Source organism: Ammospiza nelsoni, chromosome 15 (genome assembly GCF_027579445.1).
Source record: "Ammospiza nelsoni isolate bAmmNel1 chromosome 15, bAmmNel1.pri, whole genome shotgun sequence".
Taxonomy (NCBI): Eukaryota; Metazoa; Chordata; class Aves; order Passeriformes; family Passerellidae; genus Ammospiza; species Ammospiza nelsoni.
In genome coordinates this window covers 9,903,042-9,916,074 of record NC_080647.1, presented here as the reverse complement: position 1 = coordinate 9,916,074, position 13,033 = coordinate 9,903,042, and the positions used below count along the sequence as shown (strand labels likewise).

The window sequence follows — 13,033 nt, the reverse complement described above, 5'->3', positions numbered from 1 at the left end:
AATCTCCCAGCTATTTAATGTACTTCCGTAACTGTTGTTTCTTGTGCCAAAGAAAGATTATTTCACTGTCAAAATTAGACATTGAAATATAACTTTGTGGCTTTATTAAAGTCAATAACTCATTGTGTTAATTATGTAATGATTGCTAAAGGTTTTCTGAAGCCTTGTAAGACCCAATAATTCCTTACATTAAAAAAAATCCGTTATATAGGTCGCTTCCAATTCATAGTTATTTAATTCTTCATTTTTATCACTAGATGAGTTAATTGTACACCTTCAAAAATTTCTGCCCCTTAGAAAATTAGCTCAAATAAATAAGATTTTAAAAAGCACTATGACATTAGCGTTGTAAATAATTCTTACTGATGAGATTCAGTTCCTCTTGTTTGGTCACTTTTGTGAATTAGTTAAAACCGTTGTAAAATCTCCTGAATACTCCAAACTCACTTTCAAAATCTGGCAGACAAAACAGATGAGTGTCTGTGTGTGTCTGTTGGACAGAAATGACATCTAGTGGTGATGCTCAGCATTTGTCTATTCCCAGCAGAGCCCCCAGTAATTGGCCACTGGCTGTTTGTCTTGATACACCATACGGCATCAATCATTATGTGGTTGACCAGGCTCTGGTTGCTTTAATAAAATGACAGATTGTTGGATGTTTTATGAGCCACCCTCTGAAATCCTTTAAAACAATTAGAACCCAATTTGTGCAGTGTTGAAAAATCTATTGTAATGTTATTAGGATGAATTGGGAATTAATTTTTTTTTCTTTATGGTATCCTCTAATAGGCTTGAGAGGATACTCAGCCTCCAGCCCTTGTACTGTTTATCTTTTTATTATCCTGGACAATAGTGAAAAAGCCAAAGCACTTTTACAAAGTGCTGTAAAAATGGTACACAGGGGCACTAAAGTTATATTGGGGATGTTTCTGATATTGTTATTCATACTCTGTCAATGGCAGACAGCTTAAAAACAGGCACGGGAGCAGTATATAGAGAGAGGCGTCACAGCAGGGCTAGGAGAGAGTTCAGCCAGTGGTTTACTGCAGACTGGAGACTCTTGACTGAAGGTGGAAACAAAACAAACACGGTACATGTTGGAAATGGTTGGTGGAGCAGCAATAAAGTGATAGAAAAGGCTGGGTGTGAAGGTCTGCTGTCACCAGTTGGCAGAGGGGGAGCTGGAGTGCCATATGTTGGTGCTCTCTGGCTGCTGTACAGGTGACAGATGTCTTTTGCCAAGGGCAGGAAGAGACACATCTTGGGCAGGCAGGGGGCTGGGGATACAGAGAGGATGGCCAAGGCTGAGCCTATCTCTGGCCCTTTGAATGGGCAGTTGGTTTATTTTTTAGAGAAAAATGGCTGAGGGCCAGTGTTACTTAACACACTGCAGGGCTGATCTTAACGTGTTTTCTTCCCAGAGAAGATTTTTGAGCTTAGAGGGGAAAAGATCCTAGTTTTCTGATTTCTTTCCCTAATACTCTATGACAAAGGAGTCATGCTGTTCCATGTAAGGCTTTGTTTTGTGTGATGTCTCAGTCCTGCAGATGCCTGACAAATTTGCTTATGTGCCCGGTAGGTTTGAGCTGTGGGCTAAGAGCTGGGCAGTGTTGGTGCTCCAGCACACCTCAGACAAGGCAAGGAATGTACAGTGCTCTGGTCCAGCCAAGCCACTTGCTAGAGCTGGGGCAAGGTGACAAAGCTCCCCATAGATTTTCAGTCTGTGTTTTCAATATCTTTGTTTCAACAGTGACTGTTCACCTGCCAGCTTGTGATCTGTGACACTGTGACTTTCCATGGTGGGTGAGAAGGCATACAGAACCCAAACTTTAATTATCAATAGAAAAAATCTGATGTGCTTTCACATTCATCTGCCAGATTTCATTAATGAGCCACAATTAACCAACACAGGGCAAATACCAAGTACCTGTACAGAAATTATAGTCTTTGTAAACATTAAAAATAAGCAACAGAAGTAGTCACACCAAAGAATCTGCAGAGTATTTTCATCCATCTGTAGGCATGGAGATATTATGAACTCTGGGGCCATGTAGATATACAGGAAAAGGGCTAGGTCTGTGCTGGAGATAAGCAGAATGCCAATAAAAGCTAAACACCTTGTACATGCACAAAATCTCCCCATTTTTGCTTCTTGAGAGGATGCCCTAAATATTTCAAAGCGACATAGCAAGTCAGCATGAGGCTGAAATGCTACTGAGAGCCACATCTGCCTTCCAGTTTGGAGGCCCTTACCTCTAGACTTGCTATGATTCTCCTCCTGTTTTGTACCACCTTGCTGGCCAGGTCTCCTGGAGCTGAAAGCTTCACTTGGAATTGTACAAACAGTAAGAACAAAGCACAAGAGTGAGTGGTTGTTTCAGCGTTTCCATAGGCTGCAGGCTCTCCCTAGCTGGCTCCCCATGTGCCTGGTGCCCCCTGACCGTGCCGTTGCTGTTTGCTTGCAGTCGGTGATGCTCCTGCTGCACAGCCAGCGGCGCTACATCTTCGAGTACGACCAGTCGGAGTCGCTGCAGTCGGTGACGATGCCCAGCATGGTGCGCCACGCGCTGCAGACCATGCTGTCCGTGGGCTACTACCGCAACATCTACACCCCGCCCGACAGCGGCGCCGCCTTCGTGCAGGACCTGGCCCGCGACGGGCGGCTGCTGCAGACCCTGTACCCCGGCACGGGCCGCAGGGTCCTCTACAAGTACACCAAACAGTCCCGGCTCTCCGAGATCCTCTACGACACCACGCAAGTCACCTTCACCTATGAGGAGTCTTCTGGGGTTATTAAAACAATACATTTAATGCACGATGGGTTCATCTGTACCATCAGATACAGGCAAACAGGTTTGTCTAAGTGTGGCTGCTTTGCTAAAGTTTTTGTCTCCTCATTCCTCATTCGCAACACCCTGATCTTGCACTTACCTGGCGTGAAATTCCATTATTTTTATGTCTACAAGTTCTTATATTTTATGTTTCGCTAGAAAAATATGTGTGTATATCTCTGTGTCTGTGTCCATAGGTGAATATAGCTGTCCCACTTGAAATACAGTTTCCTTTTTATTGCTTGGTATGGAATAGCTCTTAGGATGTTTTGTTGGTTTTATTCCTCTGTGTGGATATTTGCTAAATACTAAATCAAGTTGGTTTATTGTTTGTATTTTCAAGTTTCCCTGTTTGCACTGTAATATAATATAAATTCAAAAGGACTGCTTACACGAGGAAGAAAATCACCATGTGAAATAATTTTAGTTTAGAATTATCTTGTAAGTAAATAGAAATCATAATTATGAATAAAACAGCATTCACTTAAACAAATATTAATAAAATATAAATAACTTGTAGAGCAAGCATTAATGAAGGTTTGTGAGAGAACAATCTAACATATTCTTAGTTAATACTATTTTCTGAGACAGCTAAGGAGTAGTAATATACCTGAGGTCATATCCTGTCTGTCCTAGATCTGTAGGATAAAGTAAACCAGGCACATAATTCTTGTTTTTCCTCTTTCCCATGTTTGTTTTGGACAGGTCCACTTATTGGTCGCCAAATCTTCAGGTTTAGTGAAGAAGGGCTTGTAAATGCCAGATTTGACTACAGCTATAACAACTTCCGTGTCACCAGCATGCAGGCCATGATCAACGAGACGCCCCTCCCCATAGATCTGTACCGTTACGTCGATGTTTCTGGCAGGACTGAACAATTTGGGAAATTCAGTGTCATTAATTACGATTTAAACCAAGTGATAACCACCACTGTGATGAAACATACCAAAATTTTCAGTGCCAATGGTCAGGTGATAGAAGTTCAGTATGAAATTCTCAAGTCTATTGCTTACTGGATGACCATCCAGTATGATAACATGGGTCGCATGGTGATCTGTGACATACGTGTGGGGGTAGATGCCAACATAACGAGGTATTTTTACGAATATGACGCTGATGGTCAGCTCCAGACTGTGTCTGTGAATGATAAAACCCAGTGGCGCTACAGCTACGACCTTAATGGCAACATCAACTTGCTGAGCCACGGGAACAGCGCGCGCCTCACTCCTCTGAGATACGACCTGAGAGATCGCATTACCAGGCTTGGGGAAATTCAATATAAAATGGACGAAGATGGTTTTCTCAGGCAAAGAGGCAATGAGATCTTCGAGTACAACTCTAATGGCTTGCTGAACAAAGCCTATAACAAAGTGTCTGGCTGGACTGTGCAATACTGTTATGATGGTCTTGGAAGACGAGTTGCAAGCAAATCAAGCCTAGGACAACACTTACAGTTCTTTTATGCTGATCTCTCCAACCCAATAAGAGTTACTCACTTGTACAATCACACTAGCTCAGAAATAACATCCCTATATTATGATCTGCAAGGTCATCTCATTGCAATGGAATTAAGCAGTGGAGAAGAATATTATGTTGCTTGCGATAACACTGGGACGCCTCTAGCTGTGTTTAGCAGTCGAGGCCAAGTCATAAAAGAAATTTTGTACACGCCTTACGGAGAGATCTACCAGGACACCAATCCAGATTTTGAGGTTATCATTGGTTTTCATGGAGGACTCTATGATCCTCTTACTAAATTAGTCCATCTGGGGCAGCGGGACTATGACGTCATTGCTGGTCGGTGGACAACACCAAATCACCGTATATGGAAGCACCTGAATGCTGTCCCACAACCATTTAATCTCTACTCGTTTGAAAATAATTACCCAGTTGGCAAAATCCAAGACGTTGCTAAGTATACAACAGGTAAAAGTACCCTGTCTCTCATGAAAATGTCTCTAACGAAAATAAAACTTCCTCTTGAATTGTAGTATGGATTCAACATTCCGGAAATCTTTTGCGTACAAAAAGTCTCTAATCTTAAATCTATTGAAGTAATTTGTTTAATAGATTGCATCTTACTGAGCTTGATCTGTTTTCTCTAACATTTATAGTAACCAAGAAAATAATTAATAGCTGCTTCTGTTGCTTTTCTCAATGCTAAAATAAGGGGAAGAATGGAAGCAGCTTAATTTGAATTTTTTCTATTACAAATAGATAGAAGGAACACTATTGATTTTGGTATAGCTATGCTTTGTAACCAAATAATTTCTTTGCTACAGTAAATGCTGTAGCTAGTGCAGGAAACATAAATTGATGTGAAATCATTATTTCTGCATAGCTGGAATTTCTGCAGACAGCCCTCACTTTTTCTAGGATTTATGAGCCTTTTTGCCAGCATATATTTCTTGTTTTGTAGACATTGGAAGTTGGTTAGAGCTGTTTGGTTTCCAGTTGCACAACGTGCTGCCTGGATTCCCAAAACCAGAGATAGAAGCTTTGGGGACAACATACGAACTTCTACAGCTTCAAACAAAAACCCAGGAGTGGGATCCTGGAAAGGTTAGCAAACATTGTCTTCAGCTGCTTTTAATACTAAATTAAAGAGTTTTAATAGAAAATATTGGATACCAAGGAAAAAACGTGACTGTATCTTTTAACTTATAACTTTAATGTTGTCAATTATGTACTGTCATCAGAGTGGGGGAGAGGTTCAAGGAGAAGCTTTTAGCAACACAATGAAGAAAATCTGCAGGTATTTATAGAGAAAATAACCAAATTTGAGGCGCAGAATACACAAAAGGGTAAAAGTATTTGTTGTGAATATTGAAAAAAAACCACAGAAAATCTTGTGGAATTAAAAAACCAGAACAGCATATTTTCATCTTTGTTAGCAAAGATGCCACAAGCACTGGAAAATCACTGAGGGTATAAACAGCTTTACAAGTCAGTAGCTCTGCATAATTATTGCAGGAAACAGAAATGCTGCTATGGATTTGTAAGGGGTCTGTAAATCTTAGCCTTACTCCAGGGCTTGTTTTCAGTAACAAAGAGCCAGACAGCAGCTATCAGAGTCCAGCAATCAATGTGACTGCAACAGGACCAACTGCCGATATTCTGAGCAGGCACTTGCATTCTGCATATGAGCATCTGTTAACAAAGAAACATGATTTTGCAAAGATGCCTTTCCTCTATTGTAGTCAGGAAAGAGATGCATAGAACATTTGAAAGCTCACATTCATGTTCACGGCATTTAAGACAGTTAGCATTCACCAAGTGCAGAAGGCTGGAGGGTTGGAGCTCATGCCAGATGTGGAGCATGCCCATGGAAAATTATCCCTGAGATGTTAAGCTTTTCCAAGGCACAGAAAAGATGTAGTGATGGTGTTAAAAGACAAAGAGGGGCTTGGTGTGAGGTTTCTTCGAGCCTGTATGGGGGAGCAAGATTGACAGATGTGATGTACTTGCCTATTGCTCTAGTGTCTCAAGACCTTCACAACCTGCTTTCCTTAAAGAATGGGCTATAAAAGTCATTACCACAGTTCTATAGAAGATGTAATTAAACACACAGAGACTAAGTAGAGCCACATGAAAGGGCATAACTTTGAATTCAGGTTTCCCTGAACTGTGAAAGGCTGAAAAAGCAGCCATTAGAGTAACAGTTCAAGGGGGAGGAAAAATAAAAAGAACAAATACAAAAATAGCATTTGTGATAAATATGTTGTTTGCATTTGTTTCCTAGAAATGAAGGAATCCAAGAGACAGAAAGCACTACTGTAAGCGATTAAAAAGCCTGTGCACATGTCCAGGTTCTGTAGCTGTGCACATTACTTTCCAAACAAATTGAAGAGCCATTCTAAGCAATTAAGAGATGAGTAGGGTGAGGTACCTTGCCTGCAAACTTGACTGATGTTTTCTTTTCCAGACTATCCTTGGTATTCAATGTGAGCTACAAAAGCAACTCCGAAACTTTATATCCTTGGACCAACTTCCTATGACGCCCAGGTATAGTGATGGCAAGTGTTCTGAAGGAGTGAAGCAACTGAGATTTGCAGCTGTTCCTTCAGTATTTGGAAAAGGCATCAAATTTGCTATAAAGGACGGTATAGTGACAGCTGACATTATTGGGGTGGCTAACGAGGACAGCCGGCGCATTGCTGCCATCCTCAACAACGCTTATTATCTGGAGAATCTGCATTTCACCATCGAGGGCCGGGACACCCATTACTTCATCAAGCTGGGCTCTTTGGAAGAAGATTTGGCCCTGATTGGCAGCACGGGCGGGCGCCGCATCCTGGAGAACGGCGTCAACGTGACGGTGTCGCAGATGACGTCGGTGATCAACGGCAGGACTAGACGCTTTGCCGACATCCAGCTGCAGCACGGCGCGCTCTGCTTCAACGTGCGCTATGGAACCACGGTGGAGGAGGAGAAGAACCATGTCCTGGAGATAGCCAGGCAGCGAGCCGTGGCTCAGGCCTGGACTAAGGAGCAGAGGCGGCTGCAGGAGGGGCAAGAAGGAATTCGGGCGTGGACAGATGGAGAGAAACAGCAGCTTTTAAGCACTGGGCGGGTACAAGGCTACGATGGATATTTTGTTTTATCTGTGGAGCAGTATCTCGAACTTTCTGACAGTGCCAATAATATTCACTTCATGAGACAGAGTGAAATAGGCAGAAGGTAACAAAGAAAATCTCTGCCTTTGCGTCACCAAAGACTGCCTGTTTTTAAACGTAAAATGGTTTATTGTATTGGTTTTTCTAGATCAGAACTCTGTATATATAAATATAGAGGAAAAAACATATCCAACTGCCTTTAAATGTGACAGAAGATGGTATTTTAATATCGTTTGTTTAACTCTTTGAGAGATGACAGTGACAATTTTTAGTTCTTGTGTGGCAGTATTCAAAAATTTCAGAAGCAGAGTCCTGCGAGCCGAGCAGCGCGACCTGCGCGCGAGGTGCCCAGGGTGACACCGCACAGCCCTGCGGGGTAGGGGCAAGCGCCACGGGCTCTGCCTTCTCCTAAAGAAACACAAGATTTTTGTTGTTGTTGATTTAATAATTTACCAGTTATTTAAATGGTTACAGAGCCTGATTCTGCAACTCTTATTTACTGGGTGTCTTTTATCCCAGTGAGATCTCCCCTAAGTTGAAGGGATTGCATACAGAAACCAGACTGTGTATGGAAACTTTGCAGCTGCTCACCAACCCCACATATATTCCTCACAGTTAAAAGCAAAGGGATTTTCTAACCTGGGAAATCTGACTTGGGTTGGATTCAGTATGTACAGGGATGTTCCTATGGCCTTTGCTCAGCCATGGCCACCTGCCAGCTGCTCCATGCTGAACATCACATTGTGTCCACCCGTGCATGTCAGGCCTCTCTCCCAGGGTTTTCCTCAGCACTGGGATATACTGGGGTCTGACAGCACACACAGAGCTGCCAGTCTGCTTGGTGGCACCGTGCTGGCCAGGCTTCAGCCAGAGATGGGGTGGCTAAAGCGGGCTCAGTGGGCACTGAAATCTTCAGTAGGCTCTCCATTGGCATGTGTGCTCCAGGCTGGGCTTTAACCCAGTGCTTTGGGGACACCCCAGCTGGGAGCCCTCATAGAGCAGTGTCAGGCCATGCATCATCCGTCCTGTCCGTAGTCACTGGGCCAGGACTTGTCTTCACACAGATGATTTGGAAGGTGCAGTGTTGTTGGGTTTAGACATCACATTCTTTTCATCTCAAATTAATAATCCTGTTGTAGTACTAATTTTTTCGAGTCTGAAGAAGATTGGTGGGTTGGGAGTTGATGAACTTAAGTGTGGATAGTAAATATGTTGATAAACATAGAACATTTCGGGGGTGACTCTTCACTTTTCAGCTCAATATCTAGAGCACATAGAAAAGCATTATATTGCATGGACAGAAATTTTTATTTCCCAAGGTAACATGCACTACTGGCACAGTTACTTCATAGCAGAGTAGGTGATCCTTCCTCCAGCTTGTCATTTTTAAAAGACCTGATTTTCAGGAGGTGGGCCAGGCACACAGGGAGGGGGGGACGAGCAAGCAGCTTTCCAGAGGGATCTAGAAGTCCTGTTATAGAGCCTGTGTATCTGTAAGAATGAAGTTATTGCACATTTCTTTCAGAACAAACGTAGTAAATATATTGAAACAATTTCTGCTCATATTTACAGAAGCCAACCAAGTGCATTCTTTATCTTTCTGTCTTTTTTCCCCCCCCAGTTTTCTTTTTTCCTTTGTTTTTGGGCAAGTGGAGCAGACTGTACCCAAGTTAGAGATGAGCCTGAATTGGCACCTGAGATCTGAGCCCCCCTCTGGGGTTTGAGCTCAGGTCTCAGCCTCAGCCCATTACAGTCTCTTCCCAGATTCCTTTTGCTCCCCTGGGAGCCAGCGCAGCTTTGGGGGTGCAGGATCAGGCTGAGGTGGAGCCTGGCCCCTGAAATCCTCATCTGTCCCCAGCCAGGGGGACCTGTGGACCAAAATCTGCACATACACATTGTGATCAGGCTCATCATTAACTAACGTACAGAACAGGGAGCTGGCGACATCCAGGTTTGACAGCTCTGATTTCTGTAATTTTCCATCAAATCACAGAGAATTTGAATACCTCCACACCAGCCTAAAAATGGACCTTCAAATCCTTGAGCCTCTAATACACTTTTAATCAATGGAAGAATAATTTATGAATTGTATATAGAGAGTGCATTCATAAATGTGATGATGTATTTTATCACTGATCCAAGATGTCAATATTAGAGTCTATTTTACTTATATTTTAAGCAATTATACTTTTTTGCAATTCACTAATGAGGATCATTTTCAAACTGCTTTAAAGATCCATTATAAACAAATATTTGGAGCTATTAGAGTTACCTTGAACAGTGCATTTCTAGTATGTAATACATATTTAGTTAGCTTGTGCCTTTAGTTTCTTAAAGTTATATTTGTATTATATGCAGGAAATGCACTTTGTATTACCTACAGCTGTGGTTTTTAATACTGCCTTGATTACTGTTGTTCTCATGTTATGCCAAAAGGTCAAAATGTGTTAAAAGTTTGTCTTTGAAAGTAGATTTGGCATTTTCCCATTTCCTGGGTGCAGTCTAAGGTGCATTTTGAACAATATTTCTTATGAAAATATGGTATCATTAAGAGTCACATGACATTACATGGCCCAGTTACAAAAGCAAAAAAATGCCTTCGTCATAACAGTCTTAAATTTAGGAAACTAAATATAAATGTGTTGAGATGACAGTGCTCAAGAAACAAGTTATTGCTGAAAGAGCAAGCATGGGAGATTGAAGTCATATCGCAGCTCCACATGGGCCAGCCAGCAGTGATTTGTGAGAACTACATGAACAAATAGCTTTGGACCGTCTTGTTCATCAACAACCTCAGATGGAGGCAGGGAATATTTCAGTCTCCATTTTTTTTCTGAGTAGTTAGAGCAATTTCTCAGTGGGTTTGGGGTTTTTTAATATAGTTCTCCTTTTTCTCTTTTTTTTCTTTTTTTTTAATTTTGTATTTTGCACTATAACAAAGAGACCCAATTGAGAAAAAAGAAAAACAATAGCATGGAAGTTTTTACTGTTATTTAGATCAGATAATTTGATGCTAGCATTCTGCACTGCAAACAAGGCTCTGAAAGAGGGAAAAATAAAATAAAATAAAATGAAATAATTAAAATAAAGTATAAAATAAATAAAATCCACTATTGCACACTATCCTGTAGCAAAGTACCTACCATGAGAAATACATGCTATATTTTTTATGACCGCCAAACAAATAGTGTGTACAAGTAACATTTCCTTTGCTTTCATATTTATTTAGTAAATCTAGAACATTTCAAAGTTATAAATATATATATATAGATATCTATGTAGAACATAGCCAAATAAATATATATGAACTGGTCAATGTGCAAGTGGGTACACACACCTTGGCTCTTTGGTTTGAGCTCTCTGGTTTGATCCCTCGGCTGGCACTGGGCAGAGGTGGCCTCGTGCCCTGGCCGTGCTCTGGGGTCCCACCCTGCACCCCCTGCCCACGGAGCCCCCCAGGGCTGGGCAGGGGCAGCAGCTCCTCCAGGATGAGCCATGGGCTCTGTTGGAAGCCAAGGTGCTGTTCCAGAAGGGAAGGTGGTTCAGGCAGAGGAGCTCGTGGTTCAGCCGAGCCAGGGGAGACGGGCAGTGCCCGGGGTGTCCGTCCGTGTGTCCGGGCGTTGGCCGGGCGCGGGGACACCCGGGTGACGCCCGGCTCAGGCTGCACCAACAGCCCCAGGGGTTTGCCCATCGAACGCTGGCTGCTATCGAAACCTCTCCTTGATACAAAACATTACCAGGTGGAAAGCACCCTGACTGCCAGAGGAATCACTTCAGGCAGAAACTGGGAATGGTGGAGTTGGACTCGCTGTGGATTTGTCTGGGCATTTGTCACCTGCCATTATTTGTCTAAGGAAACGTGTTTGACAATTTCCAGTTTTTCCTTAGATCTCGTGGTGGACTTTAGCCTTTTAATAAATGTTAGTATATCAGATTGTGTCCTTGACAGTATTTTACTTGTATGAACCATGATAAAACATTAAAATCTTCATACTCTTCTGGCAGAAGTGTCAATAAACAAGAACGAGAAGCATAGCATACAATATATGTCAAAGTAATGTTCCTTTTTAGCTTTCTCATCAACAGTAAAAAATGTTTACAATGTATGCCAAGATCTTCACTTTCTGTCTAACACCAGTTAGAGGTTCTGATCTTACAGAAATTGTGTTATAATGGCCTCAGCCTCGTTGCTAGGAAACAATAGATCCCAATTTTTTTATTCCTGCTCTAACTCCTGTGCTGAATAGTGACTGGATACTGTACAGGTTTATGTTATATGGCTGCAGTTAAATGGTCTGATGCATTTTGCTCTGGGTTTCAGACCAGAAGCATGCATTTTCTACAAGAACATCCCAGCAACACACTGTAAATATTGAAAGTTAATATATTATGTGTCGATATTTGAAAAAGAAAGTACTTTGACTATTTCATTTTTAAAAAATAAAGGTGCAAACTTATGGCATGTGATGCTGTCTTTTTTTACATCGGTTTACATCAGTATTTGAGATATTCTGGTCATGTCAGTAAAAGGTACTTCCATAGAGCTAAATGAGGACTTCAGCCAATATTGATTGACTCAAAAGTTGGGGGCAGGATGTTGCTTAGCAAGATTTAATTTTCATTCTGATTCCCAAAGTTCATGCTTGTAACTCTGCAGGCTTCACTGCAGGTAAAATCCCAGCCAGTTTCTGTGTAAAGGTTATTATATTTCATCAAAGCAAATGTGAGAGAGAAAAAATACTCTCTTAAATGCCTTTGCACTCCTGATAACAGTGTGGGTGAAGTCAATGTTGCTGGCAGTGTGAGTACCAAAGTTTAAGTATCTTCATGTTCTTTAGAGCTGCCTCAAATAGATGATGATGAATGATTCTGTGTTCTCAAAAGTATGTGCCCAGGAAAATAAAACATTAAAAGCCCAGTACATGCAGCAGAGAGAAGGAGCACATGAATGGAGGGGCACAAGGAATGCATAAGGCTAAAAAGATTACATGGTGAAAAACCATGGAACAGGTGGGTTGGGTAGGAACCAAGCAGGAGGGCTGAGGCTGTGCTGGGTGGATGAGAAGGAAGTGATTCCAAAGGGGTGGGTGCTCCAGTAGAAAAGGGAAGAAAACCAGCCTGGGATATTGTATTGATTGAGTGCTGCAGGAGGGCTGTCACAGCCAGGGGAGGGCTTGGTGGAGGCAAAGCCAGAGCTGAGGGAGTCTCAGAGGAGCAGCATTGTCTCTGCTGGGGAGGGGGCCAGAACTGGGGCAGCACAGTGAGCTACAAAGCCACTTGCAGAGCTGTGGGGACAGGGGTGGGAGGGCTGGCAGGGGAACAGGGCACAGCGAGGGACTGTGCCCAGTGGGGCTGCAGCCTGAAGGAGATGGTGGGAGGGAAGCAGCAGGCAACACTGACATCATGTGGGAAGTCATACCAACAAAATGCAGCTGCTGCTCTCTAAAAGGATCTGTAGCTCTTGACACCTAAGTCATTGTAGGAAATCAATATAATTTCCAAATTACTGTTGCCATAGCCAAGCATCTACTTCTTGTCTCACAGGCACCACCAGCTTCTCTCTGTTTCCACCTTGTTTAAGCCTAC

General features: G+C 42.4%; 1 protein-coding gene across 1 annotated transcript in view; it reads left to right on the top strand.

Moving 5' to 3' along the window:
• The window catches only part of TENM1 (teneurin transmembrane protein 1), a 306,681-nt gene extending 294,790 nt beyond the window's left edge, over positions 1 to 11,891 (top strand). Inside the window, exons 29-32 of the mRNA XM_059482796.1 lie at positions 2,466 to 2,853; positions 3,537 to 4,757; positions 5,251 to 5,393; positions 6,757 to 11,891. Coding sequence (XP_059338779.1) covers positions 2,466 to 2,853; positions 3,537 to 4,757; positions 5,251 to 5,393; positions 6,757 to 7,515 — 2,511 coding nt within the window. The 3' untranslated portion in view covers positions 7,516 to 11,891. The remainder of the gene's footprint in view (positions 1 to 2,465; positions 2,854 to 3,536; positions 4,758 to 5,250; positions 5,394 to 6,756) is intronic.
• Positions 11,892 to 13,033: the final 1,142 nt, after the last annotated feature.